The following is a 17,150-nucleotide window of genomic DNA, read 5'->3' as shown; positions in this document are numbered from 1 at the left end:
CCAGGTTACAAGCGTGTGAACTCAGGATCAGGCTGTGAACATAGCTTTAAGGACTAGTCTGTAAGCACAGAGACCCTGGACCAGATTACAATCACAGAGACCCTGAACCAGACTACAAGAATAATGACCCTGAACCAGACTACAAGCACAAAAATAAATCCTGGACCAGGTTACAAGCACAGAGACCTTGGACCAGACTACAAGAACAGGACTCAAGACCAGTCTGTGTCAGTCAAGCACTGGTGGCTCAGGACTGTAATCCTAGATACTCAGGAGACGAAGATATGAGGATCACCGTTCAAAACCAGCCTAGGAAGGAAAGCCTGTGAGACTCAACAAAAGCCTGGAAGTAGAGCTGTGATTCAAGTGATCTAGTACCATCTTTGACCAAAAAAAGTAAGGGAGAGCACTCAGGCCCTGAGTTCAAGTTCCAGTACCCCTCCCCACACAAAAGACTAAGCTATAAGCATGGGACTAAGGATTAGTCTGAGAACTCAGGACCCCAAAATCAGACTGTGAGCATGGGGACCCAGGACCAGACTGCAAACACGGATCCAAGTATAACAATGCCTTTCTGCCTCACACCTGAGCTTCGAGTAAACAAACACGAAAATTAAAAAGAAAAAAAAATACAAATAAAATTGGCTCCCCTAGGCAGGATCCTTCAGGCGCTAACCCGCAGTCCCAGGGTTTATCCCACCAGCCCCAGCTGGACGGTTTGGCTTCCAGCTGTGAGGAGCCTCCCAGAAGCACTCCTCGGCCTTGCTGATGAGTAGGGTGACTTGTCCAACCTCCCACCCACCACAGCAGGGGGATAATGACAGGGTCTCTGGACCAGGCTAGAAAGCATGAGGTTCCTTTAAATCCCAGTTTAAGTCAGTAATCCTGAAATTCAGCACAGCTCTGCTACAATCTGACACACAGTGTGATGTAAGCCAAGACACCTGACTTCCAGTTTGGATTCCGCCACCAGAATCCTGGCTGTATTACCTTGGGTAAAAAAATAAAGTTTTCTTGTAAATTAGTATTTTTCCCCAAAATGACACAAGTCCTTTAGGCATGAAATTAAATAAAAACAAAATTATAATTATATATGCCATCCTCTCCCAATTCTTAGTAGCCTGTAGTGTGAGATCTTTCACCTATCCATAGTAATATACTATTTACTGGATCTTTGAGTCCCAATATAGAAAGCCCAAAGTATTCTGGGCAGTCTGGGGGATAAATGAAAAGTCTTTCCAATTTAGGACCTCCTGGGCCTGCAACCGTGCCTCTGGAACATGAGACAAAGCTCAAAGGCACCACATGGCCAAGGTCTGGGGAGAGGGCTCAAATGCAGCCAGGTCTCCTTCCTGACAGCAACAGAGAGGCCAGTGTTAACATGTCCACTCTGTACTACTATCAGGTTTAACAACATTTCAAGGAGAACCCTAGTTTGTTGTGGAGGAATAACCACACCCAATTTAAGGGCTCTGGAGACCTTCCTCAGCCCCTTTTGAAGGGTGAGAGCATGCTATGGAATCTCAGGTATGCACCAGTCCCTCTTCTAGTCTCCTTCCTCCGGGCTCCTGCCATATAAATAAGATCTTGAGACGTTGTGTGTTCACCATTTGTGGGAGCTGTCTTTAAAATCAGAAAATGGTGGAGGCTCTCGCCTGTAACCCTACCTACTCAGGCGGCTGTCGGATCCTGTGGGTAACAAGAAACCATGTGTGTCTTTAAGGCTTATCAATGTGTCCTGCCCAGCTCCAACCAGCAGGTCAACTCCTCAAGCGCTGGCTTGAGGAGCAGCCCCAGCCGCCAGGCACTGCTCTTGTGCCAGGAAAACAAGCTCTCTCCTCCCTTAAACTCCTGTGACTCAGAAACATCGCTGTGTTCATTTCTCTTTTTATATTAAACTGTTAAACCTTTAATGAAGCATGAATTGTATAAATTTAAAGGATATAATAAAGCATTTTGCCGTCCTTTAAACACTAAAGCTACTAGGAAACTAACTTGAGTGATACTAGAAGTATTATTTTGTTTGTGCCAGCCTGGGGCTTGAACTCAGGGCCAGGGCACTGTCCCTGAGCTTTTCTGCTCAAAGCTAGTGCTCTACCACTAGAGCCACAGATCTACTTCCAGGATTCCCCCCACCCAACCCCTTTGGTGATTAATCAGGCTGGCTCTGAACCACAATCCTCAGATTTTAACCTCCCAAGTAGCTAGGATTACAGGTATGAGCCATCTGTGCCCAGCAACTTCCAAGTTTTTAGGAGGTAGAATGGAAAATTGTAAAGTGTTTTTTATTTATTTTTGTTGTTGTTGTTATTGGTCGTAGGGCTTGAACACTGGGACTGGGCACTGTCCCTCAGCTCTTCTAAGCCACCTTCCCAGCCCGTAAAGTTTTTTTTTTTTTTGGTCCAGTTGTGGGTCCTGGGCCCTGTTCCTCAGCTCTTCAGCTCAAGGCTAGCGCTCTACCACTTGAGCCACAGCGCCACTTCTGGCCTTTTTTTTTCTGCTTATGTGGTAGCTGAGGAATGGAACCCAGGGCCTCATGCATGCAAGGCAAGCACTCTACCACTGAGCCACCTTTCCAGCCCAACCATATAGTGTTTTTTAAATAATACATCAGACCCTGCTTTGGTCCACACAGGACTAAAGGAAAATTATCATTGCCAAACAGCTGATAAAACCAGGCACTGAGTTACTCAGAACTATTTTACTGTAGATCACCGTACTTAGTTTTTAATTCATGAGTTCCTGTTGGTTTTTATTTTGACATATACATAGGCTAATCAAAAAAAAAACTACTCTATTACTCCCTTTCTCCATTCTCTAAAGCTTTTACTTTGTATAGGAAAAGATCTATTTAGAAAGGGTGACATTAATCAAAACGCATTTTATTATAAATTAACATGTTGAATTGAAATTCCTTTGTACAACTACTTAAAAGATAAAATATTTTTAATACTATTAAAAAATAAACTGACATAGTGAGAAGCGTGAGATATATATAACCAGATAGACCTGTATTTGCCATTTTGTATTAGACCAGTATTTACCATTTTGTACTTTCTTTAACTTGCCTTTCTGCTTCTGTACACATGCTTGCTAAACCTTGAAGAGTGCAGCTGCTATTCTACCTGCCCTTGAGCCCCTGACACTCCTGGATCTGGAGCTGAAATTAACGACCCTCTGGCAGGGAGTACCTGACAAAGTACCTGATACATTCCAGACCACTTTCTCTGGGCCTAGGATCGGAGATAGTTGCTGCCCGGCAACCACTTCCCCTGGGTCAGGGTCAGAGATAGTGGTCATCTGGCAACTACTTCTCCTAAATTACCCTAGAAGTACTGTCTAATTAGTTTAGAGCACAATAGCTCACTAAGGCTGACCAATTATTAGCCCCAGCCCTTTTCCCGCTTTGTACTGTGCCAATCATCGCTAGAATTATGATTTAAATTTCCCGCGTGGTGTATTGATTCGTTGCCAATACATACTGAGGCCTTACCCCTACCAAAGAACATATAAAAGGTGCTGTAACCCTGTGCTGGGGGCCGCTCTCTGCACTCGGACATCAGTGCACAGAGGGGTCCGTGCTCGAGCTCGTCAATAAACGACTCATTGCCGCTTGCATTGATCTTTGGTCTCTGGTGGTCTTTTTAGGCGCTTCAAGTCTCTGGGCATTACAATGGTAAGTAGTAATCTTTTGTACTACTTAAAGATAATAAAAGTGATAAAGGGCTGAGAATGTGGCTTAGTGGTAGAGTGCTTGCCTAGCATGCAGGAAGCCCTGAGTTCAATTCTTCAGAACCACATAAACAGAAAAAGCCAGAAGTGGTGTGGTAGCCCAAGTGATAGAGTACTAGCCTTGAGCAAAAGCTGCTCAGGGACGGTGCCCATGCCCTGAGGTCAAGCCCCAGGACTAGAAAAGAAAACAGTAAGAATTTTAAAAACTACCAGATATGTCAAACATCAAGAGTTGCCCTAAAGACTGTCAATGTGAAGTCACTCAGGAACAAGGGAGAGTGCAGACTTCCCTCGGCCCTATCCAGCATGAGCACACCTTGACAGGTAACGCCAATGCCCTGTTCCCGTGTCTAACAGTGCCTGGTACCTGCCTTCCACCATTTTTACATGACTTTACGTACCTCTTACTGGTGTGAGGGCCAGGCCACAATTCATGTCTCTGTGAGGCATATCTGGTAGATGATTTTACCCCCATTATAGCAATGAGGAAAACAAAGCCCAGCAAGATCCACCCACCTGCTCAGGTCCCTCAGCAACAACTGAATCCAAAGCTCACAAGTGTCTACTACAGTACTCATATCAACAACTGTGTAAGATCCTGTATGCCCACTTCGATCAACAGCCGTGACAACCTGGAGCCCTACACTTCACTGAGTGCCACCTGGCTCAGCTAGATAGAGTGCTAGGAGCAACTAAAAACACCCCCATCCCAGCCCCTCCACCCTTCCCCCAACTGTGTATCTGCCATTTATACAGGAAAACCTACACGACCTCAAAACCCCTAAACAAACACTAAAATGGATTAAGTTTAAGTTTAAATTAGCGCAACTGAAGCATTTTATATTGTTGTATAAAAGTGTTGGCTTGGAAAGATGTTAAAAACTAATAAAAGCTTATTTTGCTTGTGTGATGTTAAACTTTCTCTCATATGTTGCTTTAAAAAACTCAAGATGCCAGGCACCAGCGGCTCACACCTGTAATCCTAGCTACTCGGGAAGGTGAGATCTGAGGATCACAGTTCAAAGCCAGCCTGGGCAGAAAGTCTGTGAGACTCTGTTCTCCAACTAACCACCAGAAAACTGGAAGTGGCACTGTAGCTCAAGTGGTAGAGCACTTGCCTTGAGCTGAAGAGCTGAGGGACAGCGCCCAGGCCCAGAGTTCAAGCCCTATGACCACCAAAAAAAAAAAATTCAAGATCCAAACAAGTTGGTTATGAAACTAAGTATAAGCTTAGCAATTAGCATGTATCCATTTTTCAGAAATAGTTACCTGATTGTCGTATTTAAGAGACTGTGTCCCAACCAAAAATCGAATGGCATCTGTTTCTGCAGTCTGAGGTGTTAGAGCGCGGGCCTGCAGGAGAGAAGAAAAGATGTCATGGAAACCAAAAAGGTAGTTTATCTCCTCTAATGCAGATGGATAAAATAGTAGTACCTGGAAAAAATTACACACTTCTAACACAATTCCATTTCAACCTGTACATGGGGTAAGTGCATGGGTACAAAAAATAAGAAATAAAGATACAAAGTATTTACATAAAATAGTTAGAACTGTTTAATAAAACCATATTTCAGCAATAATACATTTGTTAAATTATTCTACAACAAAACAATACAGCAGAAAATGACTTCCAGCAATAGTTACGCAGGCAGTTTAAACTAACTCCCTGCAGAAAAGTGGAAAGTTAAACATAACCAAGACACTAAATAAAACACTTTATTAATCTCATGGCCTCAGAACCTGGAAAGAAAGCAAGCCTGTCCAGAATCTTACTCCTTCCCACCTAGAGGAATTTGTCAGCTTGGAAAATGTGGCTGGAAGACTGAATCTGAGAAGAGCTATGGCAGACTTTGAGGCTTAACATTAAATTAAAAAGAAAAACAAACACAATGTAGGGATCCACGCAGGAGAAAATAAAGCTAGTAGCAAGTAAAGTTTAGGGGCTGAGAATAAAGAAAACTAGAGCTAGAGTGGCTGCACATCTTCTGTCTTTGATCTAACAGAGGTGACTAAGCAGAAGGACAGAGCACCTAGGCCAGGAGCTCTTGCCAAAAACAAGTCCTCTACAGATAACATCCAAAAAAATTTATCACATACAATGCCTAACTTTAAATTTTTTTTAAAAAGGCCAGTTACACAATAAGACAAAATCACATGGACAGAATTCAAAAGAAGTTAGATGCTGGTGGCTCACAGCTGTAATCCTAGCTACTCAGGAGGTTGAGATCTGAGTATCACAGTTCAAACCAGCCCCAGTTGGCTTTAACCACCAAGAAGCCATAAGTGGAGATGTGACTCAAGTGGCAGAACACCAGCCATGAGTGAAAAAGCCAAGTAACAGTGTCCAGGCCTCGGTTCAAACCCCAGTACTGGGAAAAAAAAAAAAAAAAAGATAATATTGAATAACTTTTTTAAAAAACTGAAGGAGTGGTCCCAAGGGTTAGGGACAGACAGTGCTCACACACTAGCTCCATCCCTTGATAGCTGTGTGACCACAGTCCCATTACATGACACCTCTGTACTTCTATGCTTTCATCTGTGAAACAAGCACCATACAAGATGGGCTTTCTCCTCCTATCTGACTTTTTTGTAAGTAGGGGCAGGTTCTGGGGCTTGAACTCAAGGCCCAGCACATCTTTTGCTTAAGGCTAGAACCCTACTACTTGAGCCACAGCTCCACTTCTGGCTTTTTTGGTGATTAATTGTGGATAAGAGTCTCATGGACTTTCCTGCCTGAGCTGGCTTTGAACTGCTATCCACAGATCTCAACTGCCTGAGTAGCAAGGATTAGAGGCACAAGCCACCACCAATGCTTGGTTCCCTCCTATCTGGTTTTAAAGATAACTCCCACGAATGTTGATGAACACACAATGTCTGAAGCTCTCATTTATATGGCAAGAGCACAAAGAAAGGTCAGTGGTGCTAACGTGGGTTATCCCAGCTCGGCACCCATTGCAATCCCCAGTATAACTACTAAGCAAATGCCCAAAGTGGGCAACAGGAGAACTGAGGACAGAAAAGAAGGTCTTCCAGTTCTCACTACAGGAGGTCTGCGAGTTGAAAAGGGTAGAACTGTCCCCTGGATTCTTGTGGTACCATGGTCTGTGCAAGAGAGGTCCCTGGGAGGTGAAAGCGCTGCCTTGCCTGTCCCACAGTTCCTTCCCCTGAATCTGCAGCACTGACAACATACAGCACCACCAGTAACATATGGGGGAGAAAAAACACAAAGGAAAATAAGACCAGTTGAAAGCTACAGAAAAAATAAAAGTTTATACCAAAAAATGCAAGTCTACACACCCCCTACTTAAATAACTAGAAAATCAAAACACCCAAATGTAAAACCAAATTCGGAAATCCTTACCCAAAAGACCACCAGAGACCGTCACCAATGTAAAAGCAAAGGAGTCTTTATTGCAAGCTCGAGCTTGGTCCTCCACGCACCAGGTCTGGTGACGCTAAGAGGCCCTGAGCCCAGGGTTATAGTACTTTTTAGGGAAGGCAGGGACTTTGTATACATCATAGCATCTTATAACAAATTGTTACACATCATGGGAAAATCATAAAACAATTCTATAGTATGATTGGCACACTACAAAGCAGGAAAGGACCAGAAACAGGTTGTTGGTTAGATCAGAGGTCTGATGTACTTTAAACTGGTTGGCTTGCACCACAGGGAGTCTCAAGGAGATACATGCTAAACTGCAGGACTCCTTTCTTAGGGCCTGACTGCTGGGTCACCGGGCCTTCCAGCACCTGCCTGCCTGAGGTTTTCCCAAGGATTGTTTATATTCCTAGTCGCCTGGGAATTGCTTCTTCTGTTCATTCCCAGGTCAGGCTCCTGGTCAGCTGTATAACTTATACCTTACAAGATGGTTACTAGCTTAAAGATGGAGTCAGGCATCAGGTTCTTCCCAAACAGTAAACTGTTTTAAATTGTTTCAGGAGTTTTACTGGAGGCAACGTAAAGAAGCACATCTCCAGATTACATTGTAAGTGATCCAATCAACAGATTTTATCCAAGAGCTAAAAAGGCATGTGGGAAAGAAATTAAAGTGCACAGTTCTTTAAAAGTGCCTCAGTAGGTAACAGGGTCAAACTTGTTATCACGCAGTAAACAAAGTTAATCCCATGTGATACCATTTTTCCCCAGGTACACAAGTTTAAGTTTTTGGGGATCATTAAAGAGATTTAAAGTTATACCAGGTGCTGGTGGCTCATGCCTGTAATCCTAGCTACTCAGGAGGCTGAGATCTGAGGATCATGGTTCAAAGCCAGCCCCGGCAGGAAAGTCCATGAGACTCTTACTTCCTGGTGCTGTGGCTCAAATGGTAGAGTGCTAGCTAGGGAGAGCACCCAGACCCAGAGTTCAAGCCCAATGACAAATAAGGAGAGAGAGGCGAGAGAGAGGAGGGAGGAAGGAGGAGGGAGGGAGGAGGGAGGGGAGAGGAGAAATTTGAAGTTAGCATGATCCTAGCTTTTTTTAGGATTTTGATAGTATTTATGTGTAAACATATTGGCTTAATCTTGACAAATACTGTTAAAATTTGTTTTCCCGGAGGAAAAAGTTGAAAGTGATGTTGAAGGGGAAGACACTGAAGAGACCACGCAGACACAGAGTACAGCCAAAAAAAAGTCTTTATTACCAGCCAGAACTACACCGGGCAATTGGGTGCCCAAAAAAGTGCAGTGCCAAGCTTGGTCTCATGGTCTCTTTAAAGCGGAAAGCCCACCCCCCTTATCTGCTAGGGGTGGAAAGTCCCTAATGGTTCTTTTCTACAGGTGCAAGCCAAGCATGAAGTTACAGAAGCTAAAACAATGCTGTAAGCAATCATGAGCAGGGTAACATGTTTGTAACCATGAAGCTTCTATGATCATTATTTGGGGGGGGGGGTCTGGTCATGGGGCCTGAACTCTGGGCCCGGGCACTGTCCCTCAGCTCTTCAGCTCAAGGCTAGCACTCTACCATTTGAGCCACAGCGCCACTTCTGGCTTTTTTCTTTTTGCTTATGTGGTGCTGAGGAATCAAAACCAGGGCCTCATGTGTGCAAGGCAAGCACTCTACCACTGAGCCACCTTCCCAGCCCTCTATGATCACTTTTATAACCCATTACTATGATTGTTACCTAGAAACAGAACAATGGCTTACATATATCTTTAAATGTTAAACTATAAGGAACAAGTCTCTAGGGGATGAAGTCCTTTAAGATGGAGTCACAGAACCAAAATGGAGTTATAGAAGATAAAACTCTAAGATGGTGCAGTTTGAAAAGCCCTCCTATAGTGGTGTCTCAAATAGTCAGCTAAATTGGAAGGAAGTGTTCAGGGGCCTGCTAATTTTAATCATGATTTCTAAAAGACTTCCATTTGCTTATGAGACAGAATGTTGCTCTGTGAATTAGGCTGGTCTTGAATTCAAAATTCACTCAACACTGGCTTCAGAGTTCTGGATTACAGAACATCACCTCACACATCTTAAAGAAGAGGGAGTCCAAAAGCCTACAGCACCAGATGACAACCAATCCTCACTGACACACCCCCTCCATCCCACCTGCAACCGCCTTCTCTACCACAGCTTACTTCTAAAAGGCCACTGAATGGACTCGTCCTGTTTGTAATCATGTGTTGTGTTCCTCCTATGTGATATCATGGTGAACACACATTGGAAAAGTCAGGATGGAAGAGTAATAGTAGATGACGGAAAAACAAGTAAGATAAAGTTGAGGCTCGGGCAAAACTGTACTCTGCAGATGTTCACTTTTAAGCTTTGAAAATGTGTTAAAGTGACCTAGAATATTGGCATTACTGGAATACAAGAGAAGAGACCAAAGTGTTCTGTGCATCTCTGTCGTTCTTCCGTGCGTGCATTTAAAACTTTTTTCGGGGAGAGGGGGTGTCACTGGGAGGTGGCAGTCCTGGGCTTTGAACTCAGGACCTGAACGAGGTACCTGTGCTTTCTTGCTCAAGCCTAGCCCTCTACCACTTGACCAACACCTCAACTTCCTGCTTTAGTATCTTTTTTTTTCCCTGTAGATAAGAGTCTCGCGGACGTTCCTGCCTGGGCTGGCTTCGAACTGCGGTCCTCAGATCTCAGCCTCCTGAGTAGCTAGGATGACAAGAGCCACCCGCACCCGCCTAAAACCTTAATAAAAAGAAACGATGGGGTGCAGCTCCAGCTTCTTGAGCATTATGGGAAAACACGTCAGCAAACTCGTTCCCAGAAGGAGCGGCCCCTGTGGTCGGCAGCGCCGGGCACGGGCTGGCGAGGAGGGGAGGGGCGGCGGGCACGGGCTGGCGGGGAGGGGAGGGGCGGCGGGCACGGGCTGGCGGGGAGGGGAGGGGCGGCGGGCACGGGCTGGCGGGGAGGGGCGGCGGGCACGGGCTGGCGGGGAGGGGCGGCGGGCACGGGCTGGCGGGGAGGGGCGGCGGGCACGGGCTGGCGGGGAGGGGCGGCGGGCACGGGCTGGCGGGGAGGGGAGGGGCGGCGGGCACGGGCTGGCGGGGAGGGGAGGGGCGGCGGGCACGGGCTGGCGGGGAGGGGAGGGGCGGCGGGCACGGGCTGGCGGGGAGGGGAGGGGCGGCGGGCACGGGCTGGCGGGGAGGGGAGGGGCGGCGGGCACGGGCTGGCGGGGAGGGGAGGGGCGGCGGGCACGGGCTGGCGGGGAGGGGAGGGGCGGCGGGCACGGGCTGGCGGGGAGGGGCGGCGGCGCCCGCTCCACGGCCCAGGTCGGCGCCGGCCTCGCTCTGCCCACCCGCACGCGTCCAGCCCCGGCGTCTCAGACGACTCCTCCGAGCCGAGAGCCGGCAGGCCACGAGCGCTCTCGGGGTGCGAGTCGCCCCTGTGCCCCCGGGCCACCGAGGGCCGCGCGGCCGCCCGGCGAGACGCCCACCTGGAACTCCAGCCCGTAGATCACCGGGGCGTCGTCCTCCATGCTGCGGGATGCGGTTGTCCTCCGCTCGAGCGCTCAAGCCCTGACTAAAACCACCGCGTCCCGCCTGGCCAGGGCGTCCCCGCTCCACTCATTCCGGGCCGGGACGACCGGCTCCTCCGCGGCGCTCTGGGGCCACGCTAGCGTCCGCGGGGCCCACTTCCTGTTTTCCCCTTGTCGTCATCAACATGCTCCCTGCGATGACCAATGACAAGGGAGCTCCACTTTCACGCATGCCCAAAGTGCTTCCATCCGGGCTCTCGGCGGCAGGGTCCTACTGAAGTCCGAGGCAGGACCAGGAGTAAATGGGCGGGAAGGGGCGGGGCGGCCGCAGGGGCGGGAAGAGGCGGTCCTAGGGCGCGGGCGCTGGAGAGTGATTGGCGCAGCGACGCAGTCGTTCTGACTGTCGGCTTCACCGCCGGACTAGCTCAATCCAGGCCTCTTCACCGTCAAGGCCTTCGCTCCAGCCTCAAGCGGGCAGGAGTCACCCCACCCAGGCGCGGCCGCCCCGGTGGTCATGGACCGGGGACCCCGAGCCCCTCCTCCGCCAAGCCGCCTCGGGTGCGCGAAGCTAGGCGCTGTCTCGTGCACGGCAGCGAGACACCCGCCCTGCGTGGCACCATGGCTGTACGTGGTGACACGCACGGCACCAGGCCGGGCTGACCGGCAGACAGTTGGTCGGGAAGAGCGCTGCCCCCCAGGCCCGGGGAACTGGAGGCTCGGAATGCCGAGGCTCCCCTCTTCTGCGGAGCGCCTGCCGTACGAAGGCCGAGCTGGCGGGCAGAGGGGACGCGCGGCGGGAGTGCCGTGTCCTCCTGGAATCTTCCCGGGCTTGCTTCTGCCTGGGGTTCGGGACCCACGCACCTCTCCTCCAGGATTGTGGCTAATCAGCATTTCCCTCCACCCCTAAGTTTTGCACCCGAAGCATCTGGGTCTGGTTTTGCGCAAGTAGTCTTCTGACCCGCAAGGGACTTAGAGGTAAGGCCCAAAGAATCAGGAGGGTCTCCGGAAGTTCCCCAAGGTATCAAATACGCAGATACACAGACCTAAGAGCCCCTTTAGTCTCTGCCAAGATTACATCAGAAATCAAGAAGGCAGAGGCCAGACATGAGCATCCTGGTGGGGCTAAAAACAAAAAAGAAATCAAGGAGGGCCTTCAGACTTTGGTTTGCTGCGCCAGCCACCACCTGAATCATCCATGTTGTTATCAGCAACACGACAGATGCTGGGCGGGAATGAGGAAACAGACAAATTCCAGGAAACCCGGGTTCCAACATCATGCCTGAGCATGTCCACTTCCCGGGCTGTCCGGCCGCGCGCTTGTCGGTAGCCGGCCAGGAGCAGGCAATTTCCCACCTGGTTTCCCGGACCCGGGATCGCCCCGCCCCTTTCACACCTTGGCTTTAAGCCCCGCCCCCCTCGGGACCGGAAATAAACTAAGAGGTCCCTCGCCGCGGTCTCCTGCACTGGGCGCGAGCCGCAGCTGCGGCTTGGATTATCAAAGTGCGCAGGCGCGGAAGCCACGCGGGATCCTGGCCCTCCATCCACTTCCGGGTCCCCGTCGCCTTCCTCCGGACGCGGGTCTCCGCCGTGGGTGATCCTTTCCCCGAGCCCCGGGAGGGAACGGCTGGCAGGTGAGGAGCCGGGCCGGCGGTGCGAGGGGTCGGGCCGCGCCGAGCGGCCGCCGCCGTCCCCCGGCGCTCCGGCGGCCTCCGCCCCGCGGCGTGGCCCGCGCGCTGCGCCTCCGCGGAGGCCGGCCTCCGGTCCCGGGGCGTCCCCCAGCCGCCCGGGTGCCCAGGCCTCCGCGCCCCGCTGCCCCCCGCAGGACGGGCTGGGGGCCCGGGTCGGCCGGCGGCTGTCGCCCAGCTGTTGCCCGCAGCGCGCCTTACCCCGGGCCTGGGTCGGGGCTGCCCGCGGGGAACGAGGCAGCGTGCGCCGGGAGGGGGGCTCGTGAGGCGCGTGCAGGGGTCCCAAAGCGCGGGCCGTGTCCGCTGCGGGGAGGCAGAGGCCAAGAGCTCCCTGGAGCCCCTTCTCAAATAAACAGCAACGGAAGAAAACAAGTCCTGTTTAAACACAAAAAGCTTGGCCAATGTGAAAAAGTAAAAAGTGTGGACGAGGACGTGAAGATTCTGGAGCTGTTTGGTAGGAAGGTAAACTAGTCCCCCTGCTATGAGAAAGTTTTGGGAGTGCTCTAAAGAAATACAGAATTACCATATGACCTAGTAATTCCACCTTTGGGTGCATATTAAAGAGAACGGGGCCAGGTGACTGAGATCCAGAAGATCTCCCTCAAGGCCTGCCTGGGCAGAGAAACCCACAGACTTCATCTCCAAGATAACTAGCAAAAGGTAGGGCTGGAGGAATGGTTCGTTGTAGAGCACTAGTCCAGCCAGGCTAATATGGCATTCAAAGCCCAGTACCACATACTCACACACCCAAAAAAATTGAAGCAGGATCACAGTGAGCTTATTCACACACCCATGTTCAGTTGCTCATTAACAGACAAAATGCTAGCCAGATGCTGGTAGCTCACATCTGTAATCCTAGCTACTCAGGAGGCTCAGATCTGAGGATTGTAGGCCAAAGCCAGCCAGGACAGAAAAGTGTGTGAAACACCAATTAACCAGCAAAAAGCCAGAAGCGGAGATGTGGTGCAAGTGGTAGAGCATAAAAGCTCAGGAACAGCACCTAGGCCCTGAGTTCAGCCCCAGGACCAACACGTAAATAAATAAATAAATTGCTGCATACATGAAACAGAATGTTCACCCATAAAAGGAAAGAAATTTTTACACATGCTACAACATGAGTGAACTTTGTGGAACTTGTACTGAGTAAAATAATCCCCCTACATTAGATCTAGTCACATTCTTGCAGATGAGAAGTAGGATGGTGATAGCCCAGCAACAGGTATAAAGGGAGTAATTTCATGGGCCTGGAGATTGGTTGCACAGCAACCTATATACTTAACATTGACGCTGAAAATTGTTGATAAGTTTTAAGTGTATTTTACCACAAGAACATAGAAAGTAATCTGGGCACGGATAGTTCACCCCTATCTATAATCCTAGCTACTCAGAAGGATGAGACCTGAGGGTCGAGGTTCAAAACCAGCATGAGCAGGAAAATCCGTGAGACTCTTATCTCTAGTTAACTACCAAAACAGCCAGAAGTGGAGCAGTGCCTCCAGTGGTGTGGCACTAGCCTTCAGCAAATAAAGCTCAGGGACAGAGCCCAAGCCTAAGTTCAAGCCCCAGAACCAACACAAACTAATTTAAAAAATAAAAGATAGAGAAAGAAAATTTCTAAATTTTGAATCATGTGATTCTATTTCTGCAATTGAAAACAAAAGTAAAAGTAGTTGGGCTTGGTGTTGTATGCCTGTAAGCACAGCACTTGAGAGTCTCAAATTTGAGGCTATGTTACAAGACTGCCTTTTTTTTTTTTAATGTAGCTTAATATTGGCAGGAACAGATGCTAATATGGTTGATTTGTTACTGTATTTGCTCAGGAACCATGGAGAATGCTGACCAGAAGGTCAGAGAGGACTCTCCTCAGGCCCAGGTGGCAGCTCAGAGTGGCCCGCAGCAGGTGCCCCAGGAGGAACCAGGGCAGCTTCTGTATCACGAGGAGACCATTGACCTCGGTGGAGATGAGTTTGGATCTGAGAATGAGACCGTATCAGAAGATTCCAACAACTTTGTAGACAAGCTTAACGAGCAGATGATGGAGAGCGTCCTCATTTCTGACTCTCCTAATAACAGCGAAGGTGATGCAGGTGACCTTGGCTGTTTGCAGGATGTTGCGGAACCTGTAGAAGGCAGCACTGATCATAGACTGGCCAGCATTACAGAGAAAGAAGAAATGGACCTTCTGAGTAGCACCAGTGGAGCTGATGACGGCCATACGGCTCAGGACACATCCGACATGACCCCGGATACCAGAGCTTCTTTGAAAGAAGATTCCACACAGGAAGAGGTGAAAGACATCCCCACATTTGGGGATGCTAGCACAGGAGATCTGCTACCCAGGGATGAGAACTCTCAGCCCGAAGAACAGGTTTCAGAAGTGTCTTCCAGTCAGTCCTCTTCTAAAGATGACCCTGTGCCTGTGTGTACCATTTTCAGCCAGGGGAATTCAACTCCTTCCCAGCAGCACCTGTTTCTGCAAGATGGCTTTGAGTCTCAAATGGTGAAATCGCCAAGCTTCAGCAGCGCCAGTGAGGCCTCGGCCAAGACCCCCCCCCAGACGGTCCAGCCCAGCCCCAGCCTGAGTCAGTTTTTTGGTGATACGATGAACACTAACTCCCTGGCCTCAGACTTCTTTGACTCTTTCACCACTTCCACTTTCATTTCTGTCAGTAATCCCAATGCCGGCTCTTCAGCTCCAGACACCTTGTCTTCACTCTCTGCCCCTGAGGGAGAAAACTCACCTGACTCTGCGGACCCGTCTTACTCTACAGGGTTGGAAAGATCCGAATCGGGTGTTTCTACGTCTTCTTTGGAAATCCCTGAGTCTCCAAAACCATTCTCACAGATGCAGGCCGTGTTTGCAGGGAGCGATGACCCCTTTGCCACAGCCCTGAGCATGAGTGAGATGGACCGAAGGAACGATGCATGGCTTCCCTGCCAGGGAACCAGAGATGTCCTGGTCTCAGTGGCAACCCAGCAGTACAGCACTGTGTTCATAGACAAGGAGAACCTCACCATGCCAGGCCTCAAGTTTGACAACATTCAGGTAGGATGGAGAGCATCTCTGCCCTGCTAATCAGTTTCTGTCAGATGCATGCAGTGTCTTTCCAAGGATGGCAACTCCTAACCAGATTACAGTTCCTAAGATTCTGACTGCTCTGAGGGTCTACATTATTTAGTCTGAAGGTTATTAGGACCTCCATTGCCCTTCCCAATGTTGTAATGTATTTAAGCTGCTACTCAAGAGTCATAGAAATAATATCTACTAGCAACATGATAATTATAACTCTGAAGTAACTCTACCCTTTGTAGGATAATTCATTTCTGATGATCTTTTTGTTTTGTTTGTAGTACTAGGGTTTGAACTTTTCAGGCAGGTGTTATACGTTTAACCTCTACTACCCCACCTTTTTGGATTGGTTATGTTTAAGATAGGGTCTAGCTTTATGCTCAAGCTGGCCCGGGCCGCCTTCCTCCCATGTGTGCTTTCCTGCTTCACTAGGATGACCGGTACGTCCTGGGGCTTCCAGTCATTCTGCTTCCTCCGTAGGCAAAGCGATAGATGCATGGTGCACGTCACAGTGTCTAGCCGTGGATCAAGACAGAACTTCACAAACTTCTTTTTGCCCGTATTGGCCTCAGAGCATCTCTTAAATAGCCAAGATTAAAAGATTATAGACTTGAGCCAGCATCCCTAGTTTAATTCAACAGTCTGGGCCAAACCTTGATCTGGTTGATGACTACCCAGTTCTGGTTCTGCAAGGTGGTTCTGCAAGGTGTCTTCAGAGAAGCGTCTCATGGGGGGGGGGGGGGGGGTGTGCTTTGTCTGCAAGGCTAGAGGTCAGTGTTCCTGGAATCCAAAGTGACTGCAGGCCACTGGGCTGGAGTGGGGAAGGGGACAAGACAGTTGTGAAAGCTAAGAGTTAAAAAAAAGCTAGCCAGGCACCCCAGCTACTCAGGAGGCTGAGATCTGAGGATCGCAGTTCAAAGATAGCTGGCCGGGAAACTCTTTATCTCCAGTAAGCCACCAGAAAACCTGAAGTGGCGCTGTGATTCAACTGGTAGAGTGCAATCCTTGAGCTGAAGAGCTGAGAGACAGTGCTCAGGCCCAGAGTTCAAGCCTCAGGACCAACAAAAACCAAAACTAAGTACAATGTTTCAGTTACTCCTCCTTGAGGTCTTCAGTCTTGAAAGGAGATCAAAAGACCAAATAGGTTAAGTACAAGGCTAATAAACCTTTATCACCAATTTTAGGGCAGACACTCCTTAAATATTAACCTGCCTAAGTGTAGAGCTAAGCTGGTAACCAGCCCACAGACTTAAGAGAAAGGACATGTGTACAAAATGAAAGCAGAGATAGCAAACTTTATGGTGATTTTTGTTGCCCATCAAGCATCTGTAAGCCCAAAAGCTGCACCTGAGTCATTAATATTATATGCCAGTGTTGGTGTAAGCCCCAGATTGCAGGTAGGATTGGTTTCCTGTGGCAGGGTGCATGGGCATACTACACTTAACCCCTTCTCTACCTTCCATTTTGGGAAGATGGACCTGAAAGTGTCACTAGGTCCAGGAGGGGATTTGTAACATTTCCCTCTAAAATTGGGACTTTTCACTAAGGATCCTTGACTTTGATCGAAGAATAAGAATTTCTGGACAAATCATAATGGTAAGAAAACCTGGCGGAGCTTTATTGAGTAAGCAAACAAGCAGAAAACAGAAAGGCAGAGGCACACTCTTAACTGTGGACCCTCTGTACGGGAGAGACACGTCGACATCAAAGGCAGTGTCAGACTTTAAGTTATAC

The 17,150-nt window shown here is 49.0% G+C and overlaps 2 protein-coding genes across 5 annotated transcripts in view; one reads left to right on the top strand and one right to left on the bottom strand.

Annotated features, from left to right (window-relative positions):
* Eipr1 (EARP complex and GARP complex interacting protein 1) overlaps window positions 1–10,850 on the bottom strand; it is a 106,993-nt gene extending 96,143 nt beyond the window's left edge. The window contains exons 1-2 of one of the 2 annotated variants that reach the window (XM_070014669.1): window positions 10,620–10,850; window positions 5,002–5,085 (exon numbers count right to left, since the gene is read on the bottom strand). In XM_070014669.1, the coding sequence (XP_069870770.1) occupies window positions 5,002–5,085; window positions 10,620–10,661 (126 nt within the window). In that variant the 5' untranslated portion in view covers window positions 10,662–10,850. Of the gene's footprint in view, window positions 1–5,001; window positions 5,089–10,619 lie in introns of those variants that run through there. The other variant, XM_070014670.1, reaches the window with a different exon arrangement.
* Window positions 10,851–12,160: 1,310 nt separating this feature from the next.
* Window positions 12,161–17,150, top strand: part of Trappc12 (trafficking protein particle complex subunit 12) — a 63,541-nt gene continuing 58,551 nt past the window's right edge. Inside the window, exons 1-2 of one of the 3 annotated variants that reach the window (XM_070014679.1) lie at window positions 12,161–12,252; window positions 14,167–15,392. In XM_070014679.1, coding sequence (XP_069870780.1) covers window positions 14,172–15,392 — 1,221 coding nt within the window. In that variant the 5' untranslated portion in view covers window positions 12,161–12,252; window positions 14,167–14,171. Of the gene's footprint in view, window positions 12,293–12,737; window positions 12,809–14,166; window positions 15,393–17,150 lie in introns of those variants that run through there. The other 2 variants (XM_070014678.1, XM_070014680.1) reach the window with 2 other exon arrangements.

Source organism: Dipodomys merriami, unplaced genomic scaffold (assembly GCF_024711535.1).
Source record: "Dipodomys merriami isolate MVZ:Mamm:240054 unplaced genomic scaffold, mDipMer1.0.p SCAF_99, whole genome shotgun sequence".
NCBI classification, from domain to species: domain Eukaryota; kingdom Metazoa; phylum Chordata; class Mammalia; order Rodentia; family Heteromyidae; genus Dipodomys; species Dipodomys merriami.
Note: the sequence above shows the minus strand (reverse complement) of the source record. Positions and strands in the feature narration are given on the sequence as shown.